General features: G+C 41.5%; 2 protein-coding genes across 2 annotated transcripts in view; one reads left to right on the top strand and one right to left on the bottom strand.

Annotated features, from left to right (window-relative positions):
• The window catches only part of TRNAU1AP (tRNA selenocysteine 1 associated protein 1), a 17,347-nt gene extending 3,100 nt beyond the window's left edge, over positions 1-14,247 (bottom strand). The window contains exons 1-11 of the mRNA XM_081962492.1: positions 14,055-14,247; positions 13,210-13,307; positions 12,019-12,118; positions 10,886-10,938; positions 8,883-9,014; positions 8,073-8,192; positions 6,870-7,032; positions 6,702-6,735; positions 3,238-5,753; positions 2,671-2,716; positions 1,208-1,288 (exon numbers count right to left, since the gene is read on the bottom strand). Coding sequence (XP_081818618.1) covers positions 5,620-5,753; positions 6,702-6,735; positions 6,870-7,032; positions 8,073-8,192; positions 8,883-9,014; positions 10,886-10,938; positions 12,019-12,118; positions 13,210-13,307; positions 14,055-14,081 — 861 coding nt within the window. The 5' untranslated portion in view covers positions 14,082-14,247 and the 3' untranslated portion in view covers positions 1,208-1,288; positions 2,671-2,716; positions 3,238-5,619. The remainder of the gene's footprint in view (positions 1-1,207; positions 1,289-2,670; positions 2,717-3,237; positions 5,754-6,701; positions 6,736-6,869; positions 7,033-8,072; positions 8,193-8,882; positions 9,015-10,885; positions 10,939-12,018; positions 12,119-13,209; positions 13,308-14,054) is intronic.
• LOC309396520 (CCN family member 2-like) lies at positions 14,080-26,938 on the top strand (the record flags this gene model as incomplete). The annotated part of the gene is made up of 6 exons (XM_081961678.1): positions 14,080-14,401; positions 14,936-14,973; positions 16,871-17,084; positions 20,680-20,925; positions 24,121-24,350; positions 26,529-26,938. The coding sequence occupies 6 exons, from the start codon at positions 14,080-14,082 to the stop codon at positions 26,838-26,840; spliced, it is 1,362 nt and encodes a 453-aa protein (XP_081817804.1). The 3' UTR covers positions 26,841-26,938.

The raw sequence follows: 26,938 nt of genomic DNA, 5'->3' as shown, positions 1-26,938 counted from the left end.
TGTTTCAAATTCTGCCCTCAAAACACTATAGTGCACTGCAAACCAGAACTAGACACAAGGACAGTTTTCCACGAATGCCATCACTCTATTTAACAGCTAATTCTCACAACACTGTCAAATAATTTACTAGGTCTGTATTACTATTATTCTTCTCTTCCTTCCTAGTTTCTATCTCTTCCCACTTATGACTATAACCATGTTGCTTTTATCTTTCAATTTATATTGTTTTGTTTGTTTATTATTACAATTTGGTAGCTTAGTTGTATCTCTTTATTCTTGATGAATGTATCTTGTCTTTTTAGGTACACCGAGAGCTTATGCACCAAAGACAAATTCCTTGTGTGTCCTATCATCACACTTGGCCAATAAAGAATTCTATTCTATAAGAACATGTAAAATAATGAGGTATTCAGCCCTATAGATAGGTTAATGCTTGAGCATGTAGAAAGGTCGAGTGACATCCTCAGCTACCAATGGCTGGGAAGTCAAAGTCCTTCCCATCTCATTCTTGCATGTTGTTGGAGATCTTGTGGCCACTGTCTAAGCCACAACTCTTGGTTTAACATGCCAATCCATTTTCTTGACTTAAGGAACTCGGGGATCCTCAAACTTGGTGACTTTCTAAAACTATAAATGAATTTATGCAAATCACATCCCTCTTATGAATACTGCAAAGCAAATGATTTTACTGGGGTGGAGCTAGCAATTCTGGTGTAGTAGCTAAGGTGCTAGGCAGAAAATCAGGAGACAGCGAATTGTAGTCATTCTTTAAGCATGAGAGCCAAATAGATGATTTTGGGGGCCAACCTGCTTCACAAGGTTGATTTTGTGGGGGGAAGATTTATGTCTGGAATTGCAGAAAATAAAGATGGGTTGAACTGCACAGAATAAAGATGGTCTATGAACCTAAACACAGAATGCATTTTTATTAAACTCTGCCTATCACGTTAAAAAAAAGACCATCACCACTCCACCACTTCCGTTTGAAATCTCCCGAATTAACTAAGAAGAGGCGCATAGACCAGTGTTTCTCACTGTAGGCCATTTTAAGATGGGTGAACTTCAATTCCCAGAATTCATATTGGCGGGGAGGGGAATTCTGGGAAATGAAGTCCGTACATCTAAAAATGGCAAAGTTGAGAAACACTAGTCTAAGACTTATATCAGCTATAAACCTTTGCCGAGATTAATCTGCAAGCGTCCTTACGTCAAGTTGGGACAGGCATCTCTGAATTACCATGTCCAGCTCCAAAGCAGCAATCCACCTCATCTTCTTTCCTGCTGAAGGCTGATGGGAAGAAAAAGAGAATTAGACTGGAAGCCAAGCTACTACAGGACTCCAAAATTAGACAAAAGTTTCCTTGGTGGCTGTCCAGTCTTTTCTTAAAAACTTTCAGTGATGGAGCACTCACAACTTCTGAAGACAAGCAGTTCTATGGATTAACTGTTCTGCCAGGAAATGTGTCCTTAGTTCTAGGTAGGTTCTCTCCTTGATTAGTCTCCATACATTGTTTCTTGCTTTGGGAAATATGTTGATCCCCTCTTCTTTGTGGCAGTCCCCCAAATACGGGAATATAGCTATCATATCCTTTTCATTGACATACTCACAGATAAATTCTGAACTGATTTTGTCTATGCTGCTCTGCATTCAAGCTACAAAATGCCATCACTGAGTATGAAAAATATGTATTTTCTCCAAAATGTTGCTGAAGAGTTATGGGAGAACAAACCAAACAGCGACCGTCGAAGAAAAATATTACTTTTGGCACCTTTTTGACTACATCAGTCACAGGTAAGACAGACGCAGCTTCGATGGGGCCATGGGGGAAAAAAACTGTCAGCCTTGCCAGTTAAACCAGACAGGAAAGACAAGATGAGTTAAATTTATATTACTGCAAGGCTACCTTAACAGAATAATCCGAAAATACAAAATTCCCACCACTTTTAACAACCTGATCTCTTAGGATTTGTTCTTCCCTAAACTTCCCCCTCCGATGGTTAAGCTAAAGGGGCTCCTGCCTCTTGTCTGATCGTTTCCTACACAACATCTCTTCCCCCTTTTCTCCAGTCACCCACACATTCTATTACAGTATTATTGAAGATTTTTTTGCACCCAACTGTTATATATTCCAGCATCATACTGCAACTGCAGAAGCTCTGAAGAGCTTTTGGTCCACATCAATTCACTGCAAAACTAACTACAACTATAACTACATCAATACTATTAAGCTGCCCAGTCTCCAACTGAGTGGGCAGATGAATTAAATTCAAATAACTAATAATAATAATGTGTCCTCCAGTTTAAAAAGAGCGCAGGGTTTATTCCAAAAAGGCACTGCTAGTGAGGTATCCCCATTACTGCTCTTTGTCGATTTGTTTTATGCATGAATTAAAAGAGTAAACGTATATTGGATAGGGAATTGTGGAAGTTGAAACCATTTTAAAAGTTGCCAGGTTTGAAAAAACATGATTTAGATTAAACTTGAAAAAAAGTGGGAATTGCAATCCAACACATTTTACAGTGTGGAAAGCTGGATTTGATCTCAAGGCCCAGCTGAGACACTCAGAACCTAGCACAGTGTTTGTTAACTCACGGCAATGTTAAGATGTGTGGAATTCAACTCCCAGAATTCCCCAGCCAGCATGGACTCCGTTTATGGAGATACGTACGTAGCAATGCTCAAAGCTAAGGAACCTGGTATAAATTCCCGGGAATCTGCAAAAAGATTTTTTTAATTGCACTTAAACTACATCCATAACAACTTTAAGAAAAGGAAGATTTTCTAGAGGGCTCTGTAAGTCTGATAGAAAAACCCTTTTGAAGACTTTTTCTATTAAAAGGGTCTTCTGCTTGGGCCTCCAGGGTCCCTTCCAACTGTTCATGGCAAGATTCTGCCAATCTAAACGGACTCCCGCAAATACCGCGATGAAGGGGGGGGGGGGCGTCTGGACGACATGCGAGGAGACCTCGCCCCTAATAAAGCCTCCCACCGCTAAAGCAACATTGACTCGGGAAAGAAGCCCCATTCCCAACCTAATTAGGGAATGTCGCGTGGGAGAGAAATTGCAAGAAAGCGCCCAGAGTCGGAACCAAGCTTCCGGTGCTTTCTTCCCGGGGATAGAGGGCTCTCTTGCTATGAAACCAAGCGGCTAAGGAGGCATCGCTTCGAACTAAATAGGAGGATGGCGACGGATGGAGAAGCTTCGCCCCGCTGCGAAAATAGAAGCCCTACTAACCTGCTTCTCGGCCTCCGAGCACGGAAAGAACGTGGGATTCTCGGACGTCGCCTTTTATAGCGCCTATGAACGTCTAACTCGATTGGCTCCTTTCAAACAAGGAGTCCTGAAAGGGCTCTTGGGAAATGTAGTTTTCCTCCAAATCCATGCCAGAGCAGCAGGGCGCACACTTTTTAAAAAAAAGTTCTTATGAAAAGATTTTATTATATCAAACGAATTGAACAAGGGAGAAACGGATTGGCTTATTTTGAACAATAGATTATTAACATTGAGATTAATCCAGTTTGTCCCCAACTGGAAGGTACAAACAAAAGAACTCTTAAATATTTGACCAAATTGTTTTGTTTTGTTTTTGCAAGCGGAAAGATTTAAACTTTTAACAACACATTTCAGCCACCTCTTTCTGAAAATCAGGTACAGATTTCCTACACTGCCAATTCAATGGATTCCTGGCATCCTATACATGCTAGGGACCTATTCAAAATATGTATTCCGTAGTATAGACACATGTGTTTGGATTATATCTAACTAGAGGAAATATTAAACTTCATATGTAGCCTAAAGTTGCCATTTTGTGTTCATAGAAAACCAGAAATTGTAGTGCAAACAATACGCAGTGGTTTTTTTTTTTAAAGAAAACTTTTCCATGTTCCATCTACCCATCCCATTGTCTTTGTATCTAGATGTGAATCAAATTTCAAGTGTTTTGCCTGTGGATCACATATTTGGGAGCTACAAGCTATCCATAATCCAGTGAAAGGTTATGTACTCTGATTTTCAGATACAACATTACCTGATGAGAAAAAAAATGTATCATACAATTCAATATATGTTTACTTGGTTATTCCATTTCACAGGTATACCATTTTTTTACAGGTTATTCTTACCCGGTAAGGCTTAGTGACTTGCATAAATTTCTCTTCATTTCTAAATTGGAAATAAGCCCTGCAATAAATGCACGCATTTTCCTTTCCCTGCAGAAATTTTAACTAGGTGGACATCCACTGGAGACGTTAATGCCCGTTTGCTCTTAGCAATTTTCCTTTAATCATCACACAGTGTAGCCGTGGGAATCGTCCTATTAACAGTACAACTTGTACAGCAACAAGCAAGAAATCCCAGACTACCTAGAGATACTAAAAATGCCAATTTATAAAACTGGCCCAGCATTGCTCAAAGCTTCAAAATCCTCACCCTTCTCTGCACCTTATAACAGAGATAATATAAAGCAGGGGTCTCCAACTTTGGCAACTTTAAGACTTGTGGAGCTGAAGTCTACAAGACTTAAAAGTTGCCAAGGTTGAAGACCCCTGATATAAAGGACAGTACCTATGTATTCAAAACTGAAGGAAGCAACTTCTATTCTTTGAATGCAAGATCATTTATTTATTCATTATAGTTGCCCATCTCAATCCAATCCACCTGTAATCAGACACTAGGAACCTGTCAATAATTACTGCATTTAACTCATCATCTTCATATTCAGACTGCCTTCAAACTGCACAGCTCATGAATGAAATGCCAGACCTCATTTGAGGGGGAATTATATTTTTCTTTTCTTTTCTTTTCTTTTTTCGACTGTTACTAGCAGAGTTTTGAAGTTCAAGGAAACGCTGATGCATTGTCAGTGACTCCCAATGATATTATTCCACTATGGGGTACACAATTAAAGTTTTCTCTGATTCCCCTAGACTCTTCATATTAAAACAGAATATCTGGTTGTTTTAACAGAAGTTGCCTCTACGTGCTTCAAAATGTAGAATTTGTATCCTTTTCAGACTGCTAAAAGTTGGCCCAAGTTATTCCGCCTGCTCCCTCAAAGGTTTTTTTTCCCCTTCATAGTGCGGTTTTGCTTTCAAAATCATTTCTGGGGAGGTTTATTTCAGCAAAGAAAAAGAAAGGGCTTCTGGACCTGTTCCACGGACCTGCTTCAGACTCCTGATCCCATTTATCCTATGGAGAACGCCAGATACCCCACCTTACTATGTGAAAGATGTATATATATATATATTTTATTGTACTTGGAATTAAGATTTCCCATCTTTTATTTAGTTCATAAATTAGAACTTTTTGGCTAGGATAAACAAGTCTTGCCTTAGGATCAACAGGGGGGGCGGGTTGGGGGGGAGGGAGAAGAAATAAAACTAAGTCCCCAAGTTCTAATTTCATCTCAAATAAAAGTGACCACAATTCTCCTCTGCTACTGTCTGCTGCTCCACGAGTGCAGGAAGAACCCAAAGCCGTCCTCTGCATCCTTGACTTGAGAATCTGGTGGAGAGAGAGGGACGAGTCCGTTTGCAGCTGCAACTTCCATGCGCTTTGGCAGGGATCCAAGGCTCGCTGGCACACGGCTCGGAGGGAGCATTATCAGCAACATGGCAGTTATGCAGCTTGGAGCTCCGAAGACACGCTGTCCAAAGGCTGCCAATGGCATTCTATCAAGGCATCGTAGAGTTCTTCGCTCTGCTCCATAAACTGCTTGTTGGCTTCACTCACATCCGTCTGGGGCATCGGATCTGCCAACGGAAGGAAGCCTACATGAGTGAATTTTGGAAGACATTTGTGTGAGTGCTGAAATGCAGAATTCTTTGTGGTTTGGACCATTGTATCTTGATTTAATAAGCTCCAATATCAACCAGAATTTTACCTACACAGGCAACCTCTCTGAACAATTGACAATTAAACCAGAACCCCAAACACTGGTTCAATGTTTTCTCCAAACTGGATGAAATTAAAAAATGGAGGTTTAAGAAAGATTTCACTGAACAAAGAGACTGTTCATGTAAATAAAATGCCTGATCATACAGCAGCTGGTGAAATAAAGATAAGTTGTCAAAACTGGGCAGTTCTCCATGCATTCATCTCAAACCCTTTAACTTAGAAAACGATGGAGAGCTTTTTAATCCATTTGAGAGAACAAAAATCTATAAAACTTTGCTTCTCAAACCTTTTGGAACATAGTCTTAGGAGAGTTACATACATATAGCAATAACACTTAGACTTATATACCGCTTCACAGTGCTTTACAGCCCTCTCTAAACGGTTTATAGAATCAGCGTATTTTCCCCAACAATCTGCGTCCTCGTTTTGCCGACCTTGGAAAGATGGAAGGATGAGTCAACCTTGAGCGGTTCAGGATCGAACTCCTGACAGCAGGCAGAGTTAACAAGCATTCTAATCACTCCGTCACCATGCACGGATGACATAGCATATAAAAAGCACACTTTTGACCAAATTAAATGTAAAGAAACTGTGGTTTTCTTCCCACTACCAGCTCTACATTTGTAAATGCAAATATTTGCTTGGATTAGCAAATATATTTAATTATAATACATCTAGAGTATTCAATATTTCAATCTTTCCAAAAGCTTTCTGCTGGCCCAGAACTGATTTGGTTTGAATTGGCAAATTAGAAAGAAACGTAATTTCTACTTCTAACGAGGAATTATGATAGGAAACCTTACCTTCTAATGCATCTTCACCCACTTCTTCATATGTCTGCAATAGTGAGAATTACAAATTATAAAGGAATCAAAAATTGTTTATTTAGAAGCATTTAACACAAAGCTTTACAGGACTTACATAGCATAAGGACTGGAGTTTTGATAACGCCTAGAAATCTTTACTCTCACCTGCATGGTGTTCTGTGTGTAGCCATATTGTGGGTAGCTGTAGCTGTAACTGCCGGTGTTTTGATCATATCCCCAATGGGCATAGTAGTTCTGATATTGTTGGTAGTACTGGCTATAGTTATAGTTGTACATCTGATTGTACTCCACCATCTTCAGCCGATTACTTGGAAAAGAAACAAGAGTTGAGAAGGAAGAGAAAGTCAATGACAAGAACTCTGCAACATTTCCGAACAAAATTTAATCTATGACAAAATTCCTAAAATTATACTCATTTCATTCCAAGGCCGTCAGCTATATATACTACTAAAAGTCTCTGTTTGTGTCACCTTCAATTGGGTAAAATGGTGAATTGTAAGGCAAACGATTTATTGAATCAAGGTACCTCAAATGGGCTAGCGTAAAAGTTTGTATCCAAAATCTGGGATTCATGACTCCAAAGGAAAAGAAATTTCAAGGATCTTCAGACCAGTTGTGCTGGTGAAGTTGTGCTCCTTACCAGCTTCTCACAAGCAAAGTCAGTGGGGAAGCTGGTAGGAAGTCAGAACTTGCTCCCGTTGCTTTTTTTTGTCCACCTGTGGTCGTTCTGTTTATATGTTTAGGTAGGGAAATATTACTGAAACAATGATTCAATGGGTCACAGGTTATATAGTGAATCATAACTGTATTCTGCTGAGTAGTGTTTGTGGCAGCTTTATTCACTGTGTGTCATTGTATTAGGAATAGGGAAGCTGTGACACTCCACATGGACTGAATTATAGCTCGCAGCATCTTCCGCATTAGACCAGGTTGGCTGGCATTGTTTGGGAGTTTGATAACACCTGGAGGCCCACAAGTTACCTAAATTTCTACTAAGGCAGGGGTGTCCAAACTTGGGAACTTTAAGACTTGTGGACTTCAACTCCCAGAATTCCCCAGCCAGCATAGCTGGCTGGGGAATTCTGGAAATTGAAGTCCACAAGTCTTAAAGTTCCCAAGTTTGGACACCCCTGTACTAAGGCTTTCAGTCAAGCTTATAGGGTGCCTCTCCAAGGAATCCACCCTTAAATTAATGTACTTATCTGAATCATTTTAGGAAGTGCTAAATGTGGAATCATGGCTTCCAACATAAGTGGAATCATGGCTTCCAACATAAGGGCACACTCCCAGTGTATGACCCAAACAAGTGGAACTGCTGAATTAAGCACACCTTCCGTCTATACTTACGCTTTTGGTATGGCAACGCTCAAGCGTATCGGCTTAGAGCCAAGGCCGACAGCTCCCTGGCACTCTACCAGTGCTCTTTTTTGCTCCAGTTCATCTGAGAATTTCACAAAACCATAGCCTCTGAAAAAACACAGAATAAGCAACAGGAAGGTAAAAGAGAAGGCCAGCTTGCACGATGTCTATGGAGATTCCCAATCATGCAGATCATGGGCAGCATGCACCGTCTAAGAAGCTCTAGCAGAACTTTCTGAAGCGCTGTTGACTTGTTTGCCACCTCATTTTACTGAACCATTCTGCCCCCCAAAAATTGTGGTGCTTAATTTAGTATGCTTCATTCATTAAGAGTATAAAGAGGAATATACACTCCCATGAGACCAGGGACAAGGTCCCCAGAGATTTTCAACTTATTCTTGATATAACAGAGAGGGGAAATGACTAAATGTCTGTTTAAGGAATCACATTTATTACATTAAAATTTAGTGACATTTAAAATGAAGGTTTGTCTTGGCTTTTCCTAGGACTTCTCAGAATATGTTTTTTTCCTTTAGTCTTGAACTATAACAACAGTAGTTTTTCATCACTACAAATTTTCAGGAGTACTGTCTTCTAGAAGGCTTAACTTTATTTTATAAAGGCTGACGAGATTCCCTCTATGAGAAATGGGCATGCAAGAGTTCTGTTAGTCTAAACCAGAGGTGTGGAGCATGGCTGGCTCAGGGATTCTGGGAGTTGAAGTCCACAAGTCATAAAAGCCTTCTTCCATTGCAAAACAGGCGCAAATAAAGCAAAGCACATTTTGGAAAAACTTACTTGGAAACGCCCGTCTGATCCACGACCACTTTTCCACCCCGACATGATGGGTATACTTTTACAAAAAATTCATATATCATCCCGTCATCTACATCAGGGGAAAGATCCCCAACGAACAGGGAATATTCTGGGCTGTGGGGAAAAAATAGAGAAAGAATAGGAATTGTCCAAAGGCAGCTGTCAACAAAACTCAAAATTAGCATCTGTGAATTATTTTTAGATCAGCCAGGAACTTTCAAATAGTGTATGTGTGCGCATTGAATTGAAAACCAGTGGTGGCATTTTTGCAGAATGATTAGAGAGCTTCAATATATCCCAGCCCTAAAATGGCGGTATATAACCAGTCAAAAGACTGAGAAAGCTTTAATATTCAATCATATTTAATAACCACACCATCTCGGTTTGTTATAGCCACCTCTTTTCAAAACCTGCTCGGAGACATTCTTGGAAATAAAGGTGATGCTGGAGGCCAGTTTGTTTTGCTTTTCTGGAGGTTAGGTCCTACCATCCTTTTTTAAAAGAGAATTTTATCTGGTAAGTCCAGAGTTGCTGAGTTTAGTTAAGTAGGAGATAAATGCCTATGGTGCCCTCTGTAGTTAAAAACGGGGAACTATAGGGACAAAAAATGGATTAAAACCTAAGTCGTGTGCCTTAATTTTACACTTTAAAAACACAGTGGGAGGTTTTGTTTCCTTCTTTCTAAAACCAATGACAGTTGTAACCTATAATTGTGTACAATCTAAGCAAAACTTTTAAGTCCATGTTTCTCAACCTCAACAAGTTTAATGTGGGTGTACTTTAATTTCCAGAATTACCCAGCCGGCGTTTTCGCTTGCTGGAGAATTCTGGGAGTTGAAGTCCATACAACTTAAAGTTGCCGACGTCAAGAAACACTGCTTTAAGCAACTCCTTAATTTCATTTTTCATTCTCCTGTCTCTTGATAACTCCAAATATCTACCTATTCAGAAATATAAGTAAAGGAAAAGGGGCTACATTTATTTAGACGCTTGGGTCAAAAATATGCTGAAAAGTTATTTTTTTAAGGCAAATACCTCCCCCAAACAAATTAATACCTTTTAAGAGTTTTTAATGTAAGTGTAAGTGTAAGCTGGGATTGTCTGCCTGAGGTACCAAGGAGTGTTGTACCATCTGCTCTCCTGTGATAAGCAGAACTCCAACCATCTTTCATTGATATGCCATAAGTTCCTACCTTCTTATGTTTTATTATAGAAAGTTTCACTATGTCCTCTATCTTAGTTAATCTCTGAACATTAAATGATAATAGTTTTAATAACAAGATGTAGAAGCTATCTTCGTGTTCCTAAGCATTTCCCTGGATGACAGTCATTAATAATACCAGAAGAAGAAACCATGAACAGGGCTCCAAATACTTTTACAGTTAATAGAAACAGCTCCAAGTTCATTGCTGTTTCCACCATCCCACCCCCACCCAAATACAGGGCATCACTTCTCAACCTTAGCAACTTTTAATATATGTGGACTTCAACTCCCAGCATTCCTTAGTCAGCATTTTTCCCAGTTTGGAAAATCCAATCAATTTCCTAGAGAAACGAAATGGCTTTGGCATAGCATTCCTTTTCGATGGACTAAAACATGCATGAACTAAGGGCCCAGTTCTTTGGAATCCAGGCTGTTGGTGCTACTGAAGCTTAATAGTTTGCAGATTTTGAAAGGTGCCACAATCCTGTTTGCTGCTTTAGCCAAGAAAGTGATTGCTGAGGCTATAAGTTAATGAGTAAAATGCATCCCCAGTAACCACTGCATTGGATAATAGCAGAGTTAGCAACATGAGCTGGAAAAACGTGTTGTACCACTGCCAGGGAATTTTCATCCACTAGCACAATGCTGCTGCTTGGGAGACTTGTACGAGGATTACCCTTCAGGATTTTCTTAGGGAAAACTAAGCTGAACATCACACAAAAGATAAGAACCACACAAAAGATAAGAACGTGGAAATGCTTCTCTTAAGAGTTTAGCTTACCTGTTATCAGGTTGCTTCCCATATGTGGCATAGTTTAATTTAAAACGCTTTGTCTGAAATACAAAGTAAAGATGCAAAAACACATTTTAAACGTGACAGTTCAAGGGAAATAACTATTACAGAGTTTTAAAAAGTAACTGAGTTTTGCTACACGGTGATTTGGTTTAGCTCTTTCTGTTCTACTCATGTGTGGAGAACAGAAAGCTCACATATATGGAATACTGGAATATTTTTGTACAGACTGAAACACGCTAGCTGGGATAAACACCTTCCCTTACTATTCTGATCATTTAATGGACCCAAACACATAATATCATTTAGTGCAGCACAAATGCTGCACTAGAAACCAGGAGACTGCAAGTTCTAGTCTCGTTTTAGGCATAAAACCTGCTAGGTGACTTTGAGCCAACCATTAGGAGACTGTGAGTTCTAGTTCCACCTTAGGTATGAAAGTGATTTTCAGGAGACTCTTAATCCTGTTTAGGCATGAAAGCCACTTTGAGTTGACCAATACACATAAAAGGCAGGTGTCAGTCTTCCAGAAGGACCCAACTCCAATTAAAAACTCTGAGACAGGCATTTTCTCAAAGCTCACATTTATTAGTGTAGGTATACAGGAACATCTGGGAAAACCCTTACTGAGTTTTCCTCAGTAAGTCAAAAGTTCAAACTCAGCCCCTGCACCCATCATACCATCCCATGGTCCAATCCCAATCCATCTCAACTGGAGACATCACTTCAACCACTCCTCCTCCAGGTGCAGGAATACCCTGACCTTGACCGAAAAGAAGGCGGCTATTTTGTCTAATTACATTCCCTCTACTAAATCTCCCCCTCCTAATTTCTCAAGCACAAGAATGTGGCAACGTGGAAGCTTCCATTGTTAATATGGCTTCCAAAGCTGAAAGCGGGATAAAATATTTATTTATATCTTGCCTTTATTATTTTTATACATAAATTAAATAATTCAAAGTAGGGAACATAACCAAATACCCCTACCTCCCTGTATTTTCCCTGCAGATTGGACTGAGAAACCTATGATTTAGAAATCCCAACGACTTAAGTGGGGCTTCTTCACAAGGAGGTGTGTTTAGGATTTCAGACTGGCTTTTCAGATGAGCTTCTTTACTTACAGGGGTGGCACCAGGAAGGGGCTTCCCGTTGATTTTATGTAAACATTTTTCTGCTGTGGCCAGATCAGCAAATTCTACAAAGCAATAGCCTGCTGGAATCCTGGAAGGAGAGAAATAGGTCATTCATTGCCTGTGTTTGTGCCTGTCAGTGAAAAATGTTGTGGAGAATAATGCTACCAATGTTTACTAGCCACAATAGCTATATATTACCTCCGGTGTCAAGGCAGTACGCCTCTCAAATCCCAGTTGCTGGAAAACACTAGCAGGAGGGCGCTATTGCTCTCATGTCCTGCTTATGAGTTTCCCAGAGGTATCCCCTTGGCCATTGTGGGAACAGAATGCTGGGCTAGATAGGCCTTTGGTCTGATCCAGCATAATTCTTCTTATGTTCTGCTTTACTGCAAAGTGAGAGATCAGGACTTGGCAATCATATCTCAAACAACGTGTCAAATTATGTTCTGCAACAGAGGCCATAGAGATGGCGACCAGGATGGCAGCTTTTCCAGTAGTGGCAACCTGTTTACAGAGTGATGTTCTCAAGACAAATTAAGGCGGCATTCATAAAGATACCAGATTGAAATTACATGCACTTGAAAAGGAATCATTGACGAGCATCTGTCTCTTGATTGATTTAACAATTTTGGCAGAAAAGTTTTGGGGACGCTCCCCTTCATAGAAAGGACTAGGAGAGGGAGCTACAATCGATCAGTGAAAGAAGACCGATCGAATGGACTGACTCTGGATAAGCATCGCATCTTGTCCCTGTGGCAAACCAGATAGGGTTCATTAACAGGGGCTCACTTTACAAGATGCCCCAAAGTCACAACATGGCTTGTTTAATCTTAGCCTAATATGGAGTAGGAACCATAATATACCATAGCTTATGTGTCACATAGCAGTTACAATATAGTGTCTTATTCAATCAAGCATGGTTAAACTGTGGTCTACTAGCACAAGGTTAAGAATTAAAGCCGTATCCAAGTTGCACAATCTATAGATGGGTTGAAAATAACCTCTCCTTCTCACCAAAATATATGTACATCAATAGCCAATACATGAAAAACAAGCAATCTATTCTGAATATACACAGCGACAGCCAAGAAATTAAAAAAAAAAAACCAAGCAAATAACCCCATCAGTCTATTCTGAATATACACATTAACAGCCAATAAATAAAAAACAAGTCAATACCCTGTCAATCTATTCCGAATTATCTTCACACTCAGGACTAGTTGTCCCATAGTAGCAAAAGCTCTTGAAATGAAGTTCTCATCCATATAGGGCTCCAGCTAGAGAGAGAAAAAGAGAGGAGAAAAATAAGACAAGAGTACCACAATACAGCAACAACAAAAATAATATAATTAAGTCCCATTTAAGAGATGCTGCTGGACTTTTCTCGCCTGCAGGAAGCTACCTAACACCATTCAGGAATACACCTGTTATTAGAACAAGCTTCCTGAGATGAAGCTGCAAACTCTTTGAAGAAAGGATATAAATAAGTACATGACCTTTGCAGAAGACTCTGGTCTTACAACCCCCCCACCCCAAAAGCCCCCCACCCAAAGCACTTAAAGACCAGCCAGCAAAGTACAAAGCAACCCTGCCAGTGGGAGCCATCAAAATCCCACCCTCTGTCTCCGTCTGGGAGCAGAATCAGGACTTTGGGGAGGGGGGTCTTTAATCCCCCCTCCCAACAGAGGGAGGCCGTCCGAATGTTTTTTTTGGGGGGGGTTCTAATTCCTTCTCAAGACACCCCCCCCCCACTCAGCGAGGGGAAACTTCTGGCACTTCTGCACTCGGGAGGGCAGCGACCCCCACCTTTAAGCCCCCCTCCTTCATCCTCCCCCTCCCCCAAAGAGGGTCTTCTTCACATAAGCAGCTTCCGCGACGGCCTGCGCGGGACCCTCTGGCGGCAGAGCCTCGGCTCCCGCCCCGAGGAGAGGACCGGAGAGCGGCCACTCAGCCCTCTCTGAATCGGGGGGGGGGGGTCTTAGCCAGCCGCGCCCCCCGACCCACCCGCCGCCGCCGCCACTCACGTCTCCCATCCACAGGCTGGCGGCCATGCTGCTCTCGCCGCCCCAGGGCGCCCGGGCCGAGGGGCGGGCGACGGGGAAGCCTGCCCCGCTCGACCCCGCCGCCGCCGCCGCCGCTTCACCGCGCTTCCGCGGCCCCCCGCCTCGCTTTCTCCCTCGGCGTGAGCTTTCTGCCCCCTCCCACTCCCGCGCGTCTCGGCGAGAGGCGGAAGAAGGCCGGAGCGGCGGCGGCGGCGCTACCTACAACGGCCCCTGCCTGCGTGGAGGAGTCGCTGCAACGCTCCGTCCTCCGGGGGCTCTGCTCAGCTCAGCTCTGGCACTGCTCTGCCTTAGATACATTCAGATACGCAGTTATTTTATTTTATTTATTTTATTTATTTTATTTTATTTATTTATTTTATTTATTTTATTTATTTTATTTATTTTATTTATTTTATTTATTTTATTTATTTTATTTATTTTATTTATTTTATTTATTTTATTTATTTTATTTATTTATATATGTATTTATAATTTTTTATTATTTTTATTATTTTTATTATTTTTATTATTTTTATTATTTTTATTTATTTATACTTATTTATACTTAGTTATTTTTTATGTATTTATTTATTTCATCAAGCATGTATTAGACAACATGTATATGTATGAACATGATTTTGGAAACATGAAATGGATACAAATAAAAAGAAATATTAGGACAGGGACGGCAGGCACGCTGGTGCGCTTATGCACCAACATAACTTAATGTATAACTTATACTTATATAATTAATTATAACTTATGGACCTTGTAGGTCATCTAGTCCAACCCCCACCCTACCCAAGCAGGAGAGCCTGCCTACTCCATTTCTGACAGAGGGCAGTCCAGTCTCTTCTTGAAAGCTTTCAGGGATGAAACTCCCCCAACTTCTGAAGCAGAGGTGGGTTCCTGCCGGCATTACTACCAGTTCGGTGCCCGAAAAACTCCTGCATAAATGTGGTGTTATGTGGACATGCCAAGTTCCACCAGTAGTAAGAATTCTCTGGAATTCAGAAAAATTTCTCCTGCGCTCAATCTTTGGCTAACTTCCAGATTGTCACTCAGCTGAAGTCCCAGCCCTCTCACGGAAGTCTATTTAAAAGATGAGTTTGAATTCGTTACTGTTCAGAAGGCAACAAAGAGGGATGCCCAGAGCAGGGAGTTCAGGATGTTTAACAACTCCGGAGCAATCATTATTCTGACCGTCTTTTTATTGGCCCGTGTTCCTGGATGGGTACGTACTGTGTATTTCTATGAAGATATAGCAGTGGAAATGGGAGAGTGTAGACTTCTCAAAAGTTTTTTTTTTTATAATGCAGTGTTGTGGCCCACCAGCAGCCAGCAGAGCTGGCAGCAGATTCAGACAGTGAGGAGGTTGAGGAGGAACATGGGTCAGTCCTGGAGTCTAGGGAAGGCTCTGTGTCGGAGGCAGAGAGGGGGCTAGAGACGTATGCCAGTTATCAGCTGCCTTCAGAGTCAGACATCAGTGAGGCAGACGAACAGCTGGAGCCTGTTCCCAGTGTGCGCATGTGCATGTGCAGAGTTGCCAGATGAAGGGACCAGCTAAAGAACAGGGGTTGACTTGGGAGTAAGGCCACAGGTGGACAATGAATGGCTCCTCCCAGAGGAAATAAAAGAGGAGCAAAAGGTTTGCAGGAGATAATTAGTTTGATTAATTGGTTCCTGATTCTCCGAGATTCCTTGGCAAGTTTGCAGATATCGGCCTGGCACCTCTCTATGCCAGAGAAGGTCTGTGACTGTAAATCCTCCCTTGAAAGACTTTGCTGGATGTGAATGAGCAGAAGTCACAGGAAATTAAAAAAAAGGTTTTTTTGTTGGGACCAGGTGTTTTCTTCATGTTCTTGGGAAGCCTAGGTCAGAATAGCGGGGTGTCTTACTATGAAGAAGAGAACAAGTCTTCAAGTGCTTAGAGCAGAGAGGTGTCCAACATTGTGGACTTCAACTCCCAGAATTCAGCAGCCGGCATGTTAGAACTAGTTGTTCGGCTTTGATGTAAGCAGAAAACTATGTGTGTTTATTTCAGTTGTGTCTTTAGAATCTCAGAAATGCCAGTGCTTCTTATTCTAAACATGTGCTGCCCTCCATAATCCCTTCCTCAACGAATCCCCTCCAATGTGATGTTCCTTGTGGCTACCTTGGAGTCCCACCTCTTCTACCTCTTATTTTCTTATTGTAGCCAAAAGAGCTGAAAGCAGTTTCCTCCTGCAGATGATGTAGATGGCAGCAACAGAACATCATGTGCCATATAGCAAGGATGGCTAAAACGACACCACCATCCCGCGCTCCCTACCCCTGCACATGTACGCACCCCTCTGAACTCCTCCCGACCCCCCGCACATGTGCGCATGAGCCCCCCCTGAACTCCTCCCAAGCCCCCGTGCATGTGTGCACAAACCCCAAACCCCAACCCCCGTGCCCTGTTTTGGACCTAGCAGGCCTCCCTGAAGCCTCCTGAGACCAAAAATGGGATGTGAGGGCCATGCCACACACCCCTGTGACCCCCCCCACCTCCCTCGTATCCACGGCAGAGATCCGAAAATCAGCTGGCTGGTGGGAGGCGTGCATTCATGCACAGTGGAGCTGAGCTGGGGCGATGGCTTACGTGCCTGCAGAGAGTGTCCCACGTTCCACCTGTGGCAGGCGGGCCATAAGTTCGCCATCACGGCCATATAGGAATTCTTACGCCATGTCCGACTGGCATTTTAATGAAAAAGAAAAAAGAAAAGATTTGAGCTCGCAATTGTTCATGCGCTACTGAGGGTCTGTCTCTTTTCCAGGTGGCATCTCAGGCATGTTCCTACCCTTGCCAGTGTCCCTCACAAGCTCCCCCCTGCCCTCTTGGCAACAGTCTTTTGCGAGATGGCTGTGGTTGCTGCAGGGTATGTTCCCGGCAGCTTGGGGAGCGGTGCTCGCTGCAGGGACCTTGTGATCACCACAAAGGGCTCTACTGTGACTTTTCCCAAACCCAGAAAGACAGTGGCATCTGTTTAGGTGAGTAGTTTGATCCTCTTCTTCTCCTTTTACCACAGCATAATTTGCATGTCATGGATAGCAATTGCTCCACTCAATATATGCGCTGGTTCCCCCAACTACTCCCATTTCTGGGGATCAGTTTGGAATTAGCAGTGAAGAAAGGTAATGTTTGAAAATATGGGCTTTCCCCCAATTGTATGGTTGGTCTGGCACCTAGTGGGAATTGTTTTGTTTCATCTTGCTGTTTTTATTTGTTAGACTAGACTAGACTCAGTCTCAGTCAATTTATTACAGTCTTACACCAGAATAAATAAAAATGCTCAGTAAGTATACAATTAAAAATTAATTGTAGTTCACTGCTAAAAGAGAAGTGACTAAGCAGTGCAAAAGGTTTGCCACAATTGCTATATACCAGGGGTGGGGAACTGTGGCTCTTTTGCGACTTGTGGACTTCAACTCCCAGAATTCCAGAACCAACATAGCTGCCTCAGGAATTCTGGGAGTTGAAGTCCACAAGTCGCAAAAGAGCCACAGTTCCCCACCCCTGCTATATACTGTATTTTTCAGAATGTAAGATGCACCGGAATATAAGACATGCCAAGATTTTGAAGAGGGAAATTTAAAAAAAAAAAGTTTTTGCAGACTTCCCAAAAACGGCCCATTTTTTGCAGAAACGGGCCTGGGTTTTTTTTTTCTTCAAAAAAGGGCATGAATTGCCTTTAGGAGGCTTGTAGAGTGCTCCTGGGGGGTGGGGATGGGGCAAAAAGGAGCAAAAAATGGCCTGTTTTTGATTCATTTCTGCCCTCCCAAGCCCCCAGGAGTACCCTGAAAGCCTCCTAAAGGCTATGCACAGCAATTTTGGTGAAGGGGTCAGGTTTCAGGAGGCAAAAAATGCTGTATTCAGTGTATAAGACACACCCAGATTTTCAGCCTCTTTTTTGAGGGGAAAAGGTGCGTCTTATACTCCGAAAAATACAGTAACATTGCTATGGTGGAGAAGACACATTTTTTGCAATGAATCCCTAGTGCTGCTGCCCAGAATCTGGCCACCTGTGCTGTAGTTATGCAGTGTTCATCCTTAAGCAGCCACTGAAGGTAGGTAGTATCGGAATGGCCAGGATACCTAACAGTTAATAGCAGAACATGTTTTTTCCTAATCTCTTTGTAAAAGGAACATCTAAGGAGCATGTGTCCCAGTCTTCACCTCTCCTGAGTCACAGGGACAGCGCCTTTCCATCAATTTATTTATTTATTTATTTATTTATTACTTGAACTTATTAGTCGCCCCCTCTCCCCACAGGGACTCGGGGCGACGTACAAAGGTATTATATAGCGTATAGAGGAGGTAAGAATAAATAAATAAGTTACAATACTTAAAAAGTTAAAACCCCAGTGAAATTGACCCTTAAAAACTAAAATTACAATTAAAAATGCCCTGGGCTGGGGAGGTTGTAGAGTTATGCCAGGTCAGCTAGTCGAAACAGGTAGGTTTTCAGCTTCATACGGAAGGAGCGAAGGTCGGTTGTAGTTCTGATGTCTGGGGGGAGGTCATTCCAAAGGGTGGGGCCCACTACAGAGAAGGCCCTACTTCTGGGCGCTGCCCTCTGGTATGAGGGTATGAGCTAGGCTAGGCTAGATTGAATTAGCTAGACTGAATTAGCAGGTAGAAAGACAGACAGACAGACCATGCCAAAGGAGGAGGGAGTGAAGGAATTGGCTATGTCTAGCTTTCAAAAACAGGAATACAGTAGAAAGCAAGGTATGATAGCGTTGTTCAAGTCCTCGAAAGAATATTGCACAGAAGAACCTTCTTCTCTGTCATCCCAAGATATAAGACTGGATAATTTTCTCAATTTACAGGAAGGCAGACCTTTTTGAACATCAGAAAAAGCTTCTTAGCACCAGTTTAGTGGAACCAATGGTGGAGGGCACTGGTGTGTTCCCTTCAGTGAGATTGGATGCCTTCATTTGGATTTTTGCAGAAAACTGGATTTGATGGTTTAAGTGACCCTCGTCTATACTCTGAGGCCACAAAAAGCTTGTTCTTTATAAGAAGATTATAGAAGATAGATTTATAAGAAGATAGATTTCATCTGCACTTTAAGGGTAAAAGCATTGTCCAATTTACTAAGATGGATAATAGGCTAAAATAATCTCTTGTGTGGTCTCTTGATATGAATGATCGACAACAGTGTTGTTTCCCAGCCTGGAAAATCTTAAAATTCCAGAATTCTTAGTAGTGTCTATGCTGCCTGGGGGATTCTGGGAGTTGAAGTCCAATATCTATAATCAGTGGAACAACCTGCCCCCAGAAGTTGTGAATTCTCCAACACTGGAGGTTTTAAAGAAGATGTTGGATAACCATTTGTCTAAAGTGATGTAGGTTTTCCTGCCTAAGCAGGGGGTTGGACTAGAAGAGCTCCAAGGTCCCTTCCAACTCTGTTATTCTATTCTACCTCAAAATTATCTCAGTTGGGAAATACTGTTCAGCACATTTCCCAATTCATTGGTTCTACGAAGCCATATTTCTATGTTCCAAGATTTCATGGACACACTTACTAATCTCTTTTCAAGGACTTTAGTGTGTATTCATACTGTTCAGGGGAAAAAATTCAAATGAACCAAATCAAACCAAAGCAAGCATTCATTCATTTCCAATCAATGGAAACTTCAATGAATGGAAATGCATCTATTTTTGTTTTTATTACTCTGTAGTGGGAGCATTATTTTGCATGGAAGAAGGAGAACTTTAGTTCGTTCAAAGGTCATGAAGAGTAGCCAAAAAGAGAGAATGTTAATAAAATTGTAAGTTTTATTTTGTTTAGATAAGTGGCAGTCTGTGTGTCTATTCTTTAGCACAGTATACTAAAAATGGCTACCCTTTGACATCTTCATGGAATTTGGCAAGCCGGGGACTAATACACCGGAAATGTCATGCCATTTGATTGGAAAATACCAAAGGTTACAGATATCAGAAGACTCAGTGGATGGTAATTAAAATGAAAGCAGAAAGAAGGGAGGGAGGAAAAATGATTAAACTGTCTAAAACAAAGAGCAATGTCCGGGTATTAATGATGGATTTCCTGACATTTGACTGCTTTTGTAGAAAATATGGCTATATTTATAATAAAACATGCATAGCTTTCCATTCCATTTAAGATAAAGGTTCCCCTCGCACACATGTGCTAGTCGTTCCTGACTCTAGAGGGCGATCCTCATTTCTCTTTCAAAGCCGACGATCCAGCGCTGTCCGAAAACGTCTCCGTAATCATATGGCCGGCATGACTAAACGCCGAAGGCGCATGGAACGCTGTTACCTGCCCACCAAAGGTGGTTTCTATTTTTCTACTTGCATTTTTTTACATGCTTTCGAGCTGCTAGGTTGGCAGAAGCTGGGACAAGTAACGGGAGCTCATTCCGTTATATGGCACTAGGGATTCGAACTGCCGAACTTTCTGAACGATAAGCTCAGCGTCTTAGTCACTGAGCCACCGTGTCCCTATTCCATTCTGTTTAATGCCACCCAATTTAAGTGTGATGGTTGCTTATGTGGACCATACATATTCTGTGTTAAACCCTTGCTCACAAACACACCTTTGTGTTCCTCCTCTAGCTTACGAAGGGTCCTCCTGTGTCCTGATGGGAAAAACCTATCTAAATGGAGAGAGCTTCCAGCCCAGTTGTCAGCTAAAATGTACCTGCATGGATGGGTCCATTGGCTGCATTCCCCTTTGCCCTGATGGGGCACGTCTCCCTCCCCCCGATTGCTCCTTTCACCACTGGGTAAACGCGCAGAGCAAGTGTTGCGAAGGAGAGTGGGTCTGTGAAGGAAGCAGTCAAAAGACCCCTTACAGGAAAGGTATGGTGATGAGATGGGAGAACTATGCACGGGGACAGAGAGGAGATGGTGTAATTGCTGAATAAAGGTAGATCTTATGGCTCTGTAGAACTCATCTTGGATGAAGGATCAAGAGAAAGTCAAGAGCAGCCCAATAGTATTGAGGAAGGAGAGAATGAGATTGTTTTATGCACTTAAGATTGGTAGAAGGGAGAGGGTCATAAGAAATTACTGAGTGGCTTCTTTGCATGCAGAACTATAGTAGTCATTTTACTGGGCAATGTTTCTCCCCCACCAAGTTTTTTACTTTTTTACAAACTTATCAATGTGTGAACAGTGTGGCACCTGGGTGTCACACAGTCTAATACAGTGGTTCTCAACCTTCCCAATGCCACAACCCTTTAATACAGTTCCTCATGTGGTGACCCCCAACCATAAAATTGGTGTCTCGGTTCCTAAGACCATCGAAAATATGTGTTTTCCGATGATCTTAGGCGACCCCTGTGAAAGGATCGTTCAACCCCCAAAGGGGTCCCGACCCACAGGTTGAGAACCACTGGTCTAATACAAATAAAACTAATAGAATTAATCATAGTTATTACTTTCAACCAACGTATATATTTCTAATAGTAATACGTATTTATATTAAGTTGCAGTCTGTCATTATTCAATTATTCCATGTTTTCTCTTATTATTGCTCTTATTTTATTATATAAAAGTGTATATATTAATATTCCCCTTTTCTCTTATTTCTATCACTTATTCTAACTTTTAATCATGTCACCCTTTACTAAAAAAAACCATTTTCTTTCTATCCTGGCTAACTTCTACTCATGTCACCTACCGAAAAAAATAAAGAAAGAAAGAAAGGAGAGAGAGAGAGAGAGAGAGAGGAAAAGCAAAGCAAATTAGAACAACAGCAAAAAGGAGAAATCATCTATCAGTCATCTCTTGCCTGCTTCAATACTTTAATTGCCATGCTTTTATTTTTGACTTGCCTCTCATGGTCCTCTCTAGAATTTTTATCTCTTTCTGCATCTACTTCTTGGCTGTTCAATCTAAATATTCTTCCCACCTCTACCCTTCTCTACTGCCTAATTTCCAGAATTTCTGTCCAGGCCCCTATCTTCATTTCAAAGGACTGGGCAATGTTGAAGGAAAACTGTGCTGAACAACAAACACTAAAACAAAATCTTGAAACAGAGCCAGGAGCTTACCTGCCTACCCCCTTCCAACCCCCCCCCCCAAAAAAAACCACCCCAAAAGGGCAATTGAAATGAGCTCTTCAAGAACAAGAACTGTCTAATAAAAATTCTTTGGGGGGGGGGGGAGAACAAGAACTGTCTAAAGATTTCAAAAGAAGCAGTCTACTGGACGACAGAAAAAAAGGATTGTCAGTTAGAAAATGTTTATAAACTATTGGCTGAATTCCCGCATCATATTAAAGATCCCAGTATAATGTGATTTGCTTGGATGTGGTTGAATGGATTGTGTGAACTCTGTTGAGCTGCAATGATATGTTCAGAGCCTGTCAGAAATGTACATCCTGATCACCCAGATATGCTACTCTTATTTATTAAGAGAACAGCTTTCTCATCAGTTCACAGAGATCTTAGCAAAGACTGAAAAAGAAGTTTTCTTAATTAGCCGAGATACTGAATTGAACCCCGATAATGGAAACCTCTCAGCTGCTGCTAAGATTTCTGTAATTTTATTCTGTTCTCTTCCAATAGTTTGTGGGAAGAAAGTTTAAGAGACTTACTTTTGGTTGAAGTGGGCTGCCAAGAGCTTTAAGAGACTCTTACTTTTGGTTGAAGTGGGCTGCCAAGAGCTTTAAGAACCATGGTTTACCGCTTAGTATTTACTCCTTAAAACATGGGTGTCAGATGAAAGCTCAGCATGTGTGAACTAGACCTAGTTTCTCTTTCGAAGAAGAGCAAAACAGACAGAAGTAATCCAGGTACACCAAAGTTTACTGCTGTCCAGTGATTTAAACATCGTAACATCCCTGCCTTTTGGTGCCACCTCTGAGAAAACCTTACTAAGACCTTACTTGCACCTAAACTAATGAATTGATGGAATGAGAGGAGAGCCTGTGTGACTAATAATGGACATTAAACATTTTAGAATAGAACAACATGGTCTCCAGCAATCTCTTTCAGAAAGAGATGTTTCAGTATTGATCTCTTGCTGGGCAATCCTTTAAAATTCCTCTATAAGTGATCAATCTCCCATACGTGTAACTAATTTCTAATGTTGTCCCTCTTGGCCCTAAGATAGATATCTTTCTGAAAACACACCCCTCCAATATGTTGCATTATTTCAGGATGAGATAAAGTGAGTGTGGATTTAATTCAATGGAAGCCAAGTCTTTTAATCTGTCTTCTTCAGCTTGGTGCCTTTCAGATGTTTTTGGGCTGCCCCAGCTTGGCCAAGTGAAAAATTTAATGAGGTCAAGGCAAGCTATGTGGGAAAAAAAATCACACTTCTTAAAAAAAATAAAATTAAAAAAATATTTGGTTGCACAGAAATGGATAGACTGACATTAAAGATAAAAGAGAAGGAAGATACAGAATATTTCCAAATATGGGATTTGTTTTATAAATGGTTGGATAATAGCAGTAGAAATTAGGAGCTTGGAAAACTTTATTATGTAAGCAACTGACCCAGACAATACACTGTTCAATATATGTTAATGGAAAATGTATAAATAAATTATACACACACACACACACACACACCATATATACACCAGGCTGGAAACCAGCCCTAGCCAAAAAACGAGCCCCACCCACCACCCAGGCGGTTACAACACACAGCCAGCACCAATCAGCACCAATCTACCAATCATGATACAACCACACAACCAATCATTCCACTTACTGAAACAAAGCCAGCACTCCACACACACCCCACCAAGATTAATAGAAAGACGGCAGCTCCGATCACACTTTAAGCCCAAAACCCAGCCTGAAGATGGCAAGTGGGACCTCGCTGAAATGTTGCCAAGACAATCTCAATCTTACACACAGGAAAAGACCCGAATACAACAAGACCAGCAGATAGATAGATAGATGATAGATAGATAGATAGATAGATGATAGATAGATAGATAGATAGATAGATAGATAGATAGATGATAGATATAAAGAAATCACACCTCTTTTACTTTTAATCTTGAGAATTTGCTCATGGAAGTTCTTTTGCCCATCTCAGTTTACAGGAACAGATTTGCTCACAAGCCTGAGTTAAAGCTTAAGTCGACACTGAATGACCTTCAGGTGAACTGCTTGGTGCAGACCACTGAATGGAGTGTCTGTTCTAAGACTTGTGGGATGGGCATCTCTACCCGTGTGACCAATGATAACCTTCAGTGCCAATTGGAGAAAGAGAGCAGGCTGTGCTTGGTTCGATTCTGCAACGTTCCTTTGGATCAGAGCATCAAGGTACTGACATTCTGTCCAGCGTCTCCAGCAAAGGGGAAGCTGGAGCACATATTTTAGTATGTTTTAATATATTTTTTTTGGAGATCCATTCTGAAAGATCCTTCAGAGAGTGATGGGCTTGGGGCTTGGGTTTTTTTTGCATAATAAACATTTTGTAAGTAGCACAAAAAAACCTGTAGAGCTGAGAGAAAATGTGGTTCTGAATTGTATTTTTCATATTTATGCCCTGCTTTTCCTCTTAATAATTCAAGATAACATTCTCACAGTGTAGATGTTATTTTCATAATAAACCCATAAAATGTGTTTGGTTGAGAATAACCCAAATGGCTGAGCTGGTTAAGTAGTCCCAAGGTCAGGTAGCTATAATATGTAGTCAAGGCATTTCGGGTTTCTGGTACTGAAAAATAAAGCATTTCCAGAACCCTGGAGAGCTCCACAAAAGAACACTGTTTTTTAAAAATTAACTATCATTGTGAAAATTGTTGGTTTGGCATCAGTCTAACTAACACCTTAAAACAGTGCTTCTCAATCAAGGCCACTTAAAAATGTGTGAACTTCACCGCTGAGTGCATATCACCATCCCCCAGACATTTTATGAACTTTTGCAGTTGCAACCCTGATGTGTTACATACCCAGAAAGATTTCACAAAGTTGTTAAAAGTCTGTAGAGATTCTCAGTCATCCAGGTCATGGTTGTCCCAAAGGTGCTTTTTCAGGAGGCAACTGAACTTTTTTCTTTGAATATGTTTCACCCCATCCAAGAAGCTTCTTCAGCTCTGAAAATTCTGAAGAAGCATCTTGGATGAGAAGCGAAACGTCTTCAAAGAAAAAAGTCCAGATGCCTCCTGAAAAAGCACCTTTGGGACACAAAGTTGTTAGTTATCTGAAGCTGAAATTAGTGCTGATGGTCACAATGGAACTGATAATCCCAGTTCTATCCAAAGTTTGAACATAGACGGGGTAGTCCAGGCAAAATCCACAGATGGAGAAACACAAGGCCAGGTTCTCACACACATTGTTTTTAAGTTGTTTACTTTATTGTACCCTGTACAACTAAACTAAATGCCATCTTCAGTGTACATCATACATAAAAAAACTATTAAAAAAATAAAACAAAAACACACATCCTTCATGTTCTACACAATTGAATTGAAAACCCCTGATACTGCATTAATATTGCACTATACAGTAGAATGCAATTCAACTGCCCTGGGATAAAAGCTGTTTTTCAGCCTATTTGTCCTTGTTTTTATTATCCTGTACCGTCTGCCAGATGGTAATAGTTCAAAAAATGAGATGAGATGAGATGGATCTTAAGAATGTTTTGAACTTATAGCAGGAGCTATAAAGCTCTTCCAAAGAGGGGAGAGGACAACCAATGATCCTATCTGCCACTGTGCAATTGGCAAACCATACATAGGTGCAGTAAATTAAGATACTCTCTATAGTGTAGCAGTAGAAGGTCGCCAGCAATTTTTCATTCAGTTGTTGTTTCCTGGGAAGTCTCAGGTCGTATAATCTCTGCTGGGCCCACTTGATTGTTGTAAAGCACTGTCCCTTAAACTGAAAGATCCAGCTTTCATCTCTGATCATCTCTGGTACTTAAATCCTCACAGTTGGTTGTCAGGGTTCCAAATACCATCCAAAAGTAAATCAGAGTCCAAGGCAAAGTATTGCTCAAAGTTCCAATTTATTAAGACAGCCATGTTGGCACATCTGGGAAAACCTGAATCTGAAAGCTTCCCGATTTTCCCCACCTAGTTGAAAGTTCAAGATCTTGCCGCACACCCACAAGTCCATCACATGGTCCACTGCCATGCTGGCAGTTCCACCCATCCAGTTCCGGTCAGGTGCAGAAGTGCAGAGACAAAGGATGACCTTGGCTTTCTAGAAAGAATGTTGTTATGGCTACATAGCATCTCATTCCGTACAGTCCCCCCTCCCATGTTCCCACAATAGAAAATGCATAGTAGAGTAATAGAAAGGGTGGCAGGCCAAAGATCCAAAAGAAAAGATGGCTGCAGGCCTGACATTGGATCTGCCTGGGAGGGCAGCTCCATCCTTCTCTCCTTCTGATGCAAAGTCATATGTCATAGTTTTGATGGTATGAAAAAAGGCTGGGATAACTCAGAACCCATCCAAGGGACTTGCACGCCGGTAATCCTTCTTTCTTTTCAGAGAGGGAAGAGGTGCTGGCGAAACCCTAAATCTCGTGAGACGATCAACTTTGAGTTCACCGGCTGCACCAGCATCCACTCCTATCGGCCAAAATTCTGTGGCAGCTGTACGGACAATCGCTTTTGTATGCCACGTATCACCAGCACGGTGGAAGTGGAATTTCGATGCCCAGAGGGAGAGTTGTTTGTCCGGAAAATGATGTTCATCCTATCTTGCTCTTGCCACTATAACAGCCCTGCAGGTCATGATGTCTTTCTGGCCAGTTCCCACCGGTCAATGGTAGGGGACCACTTCAAACTAAAGAATCAGTAGTGCTTCTCCCCCTCTAGATCCAGCAGGCTGAAAGCTTCTAAAGATGCATTTGCTGATCATCTTTTAGACCAAATGGAAATGATCTCAAATGATCCAAG

Source organism: Natrix helvetica, assembly GCF_964273705.1.
Source record: "Natrix helvetica genome assembly, chromosome: 9".
NCBI lineage: Eukaryota > Metazoa > Chordata > Lepidosauria > Squamata > Natricidae > Natrix > Natrix helvetica.
This window is presented reverse-complemented; position numbering and strand designations above follow the sequence as displayed.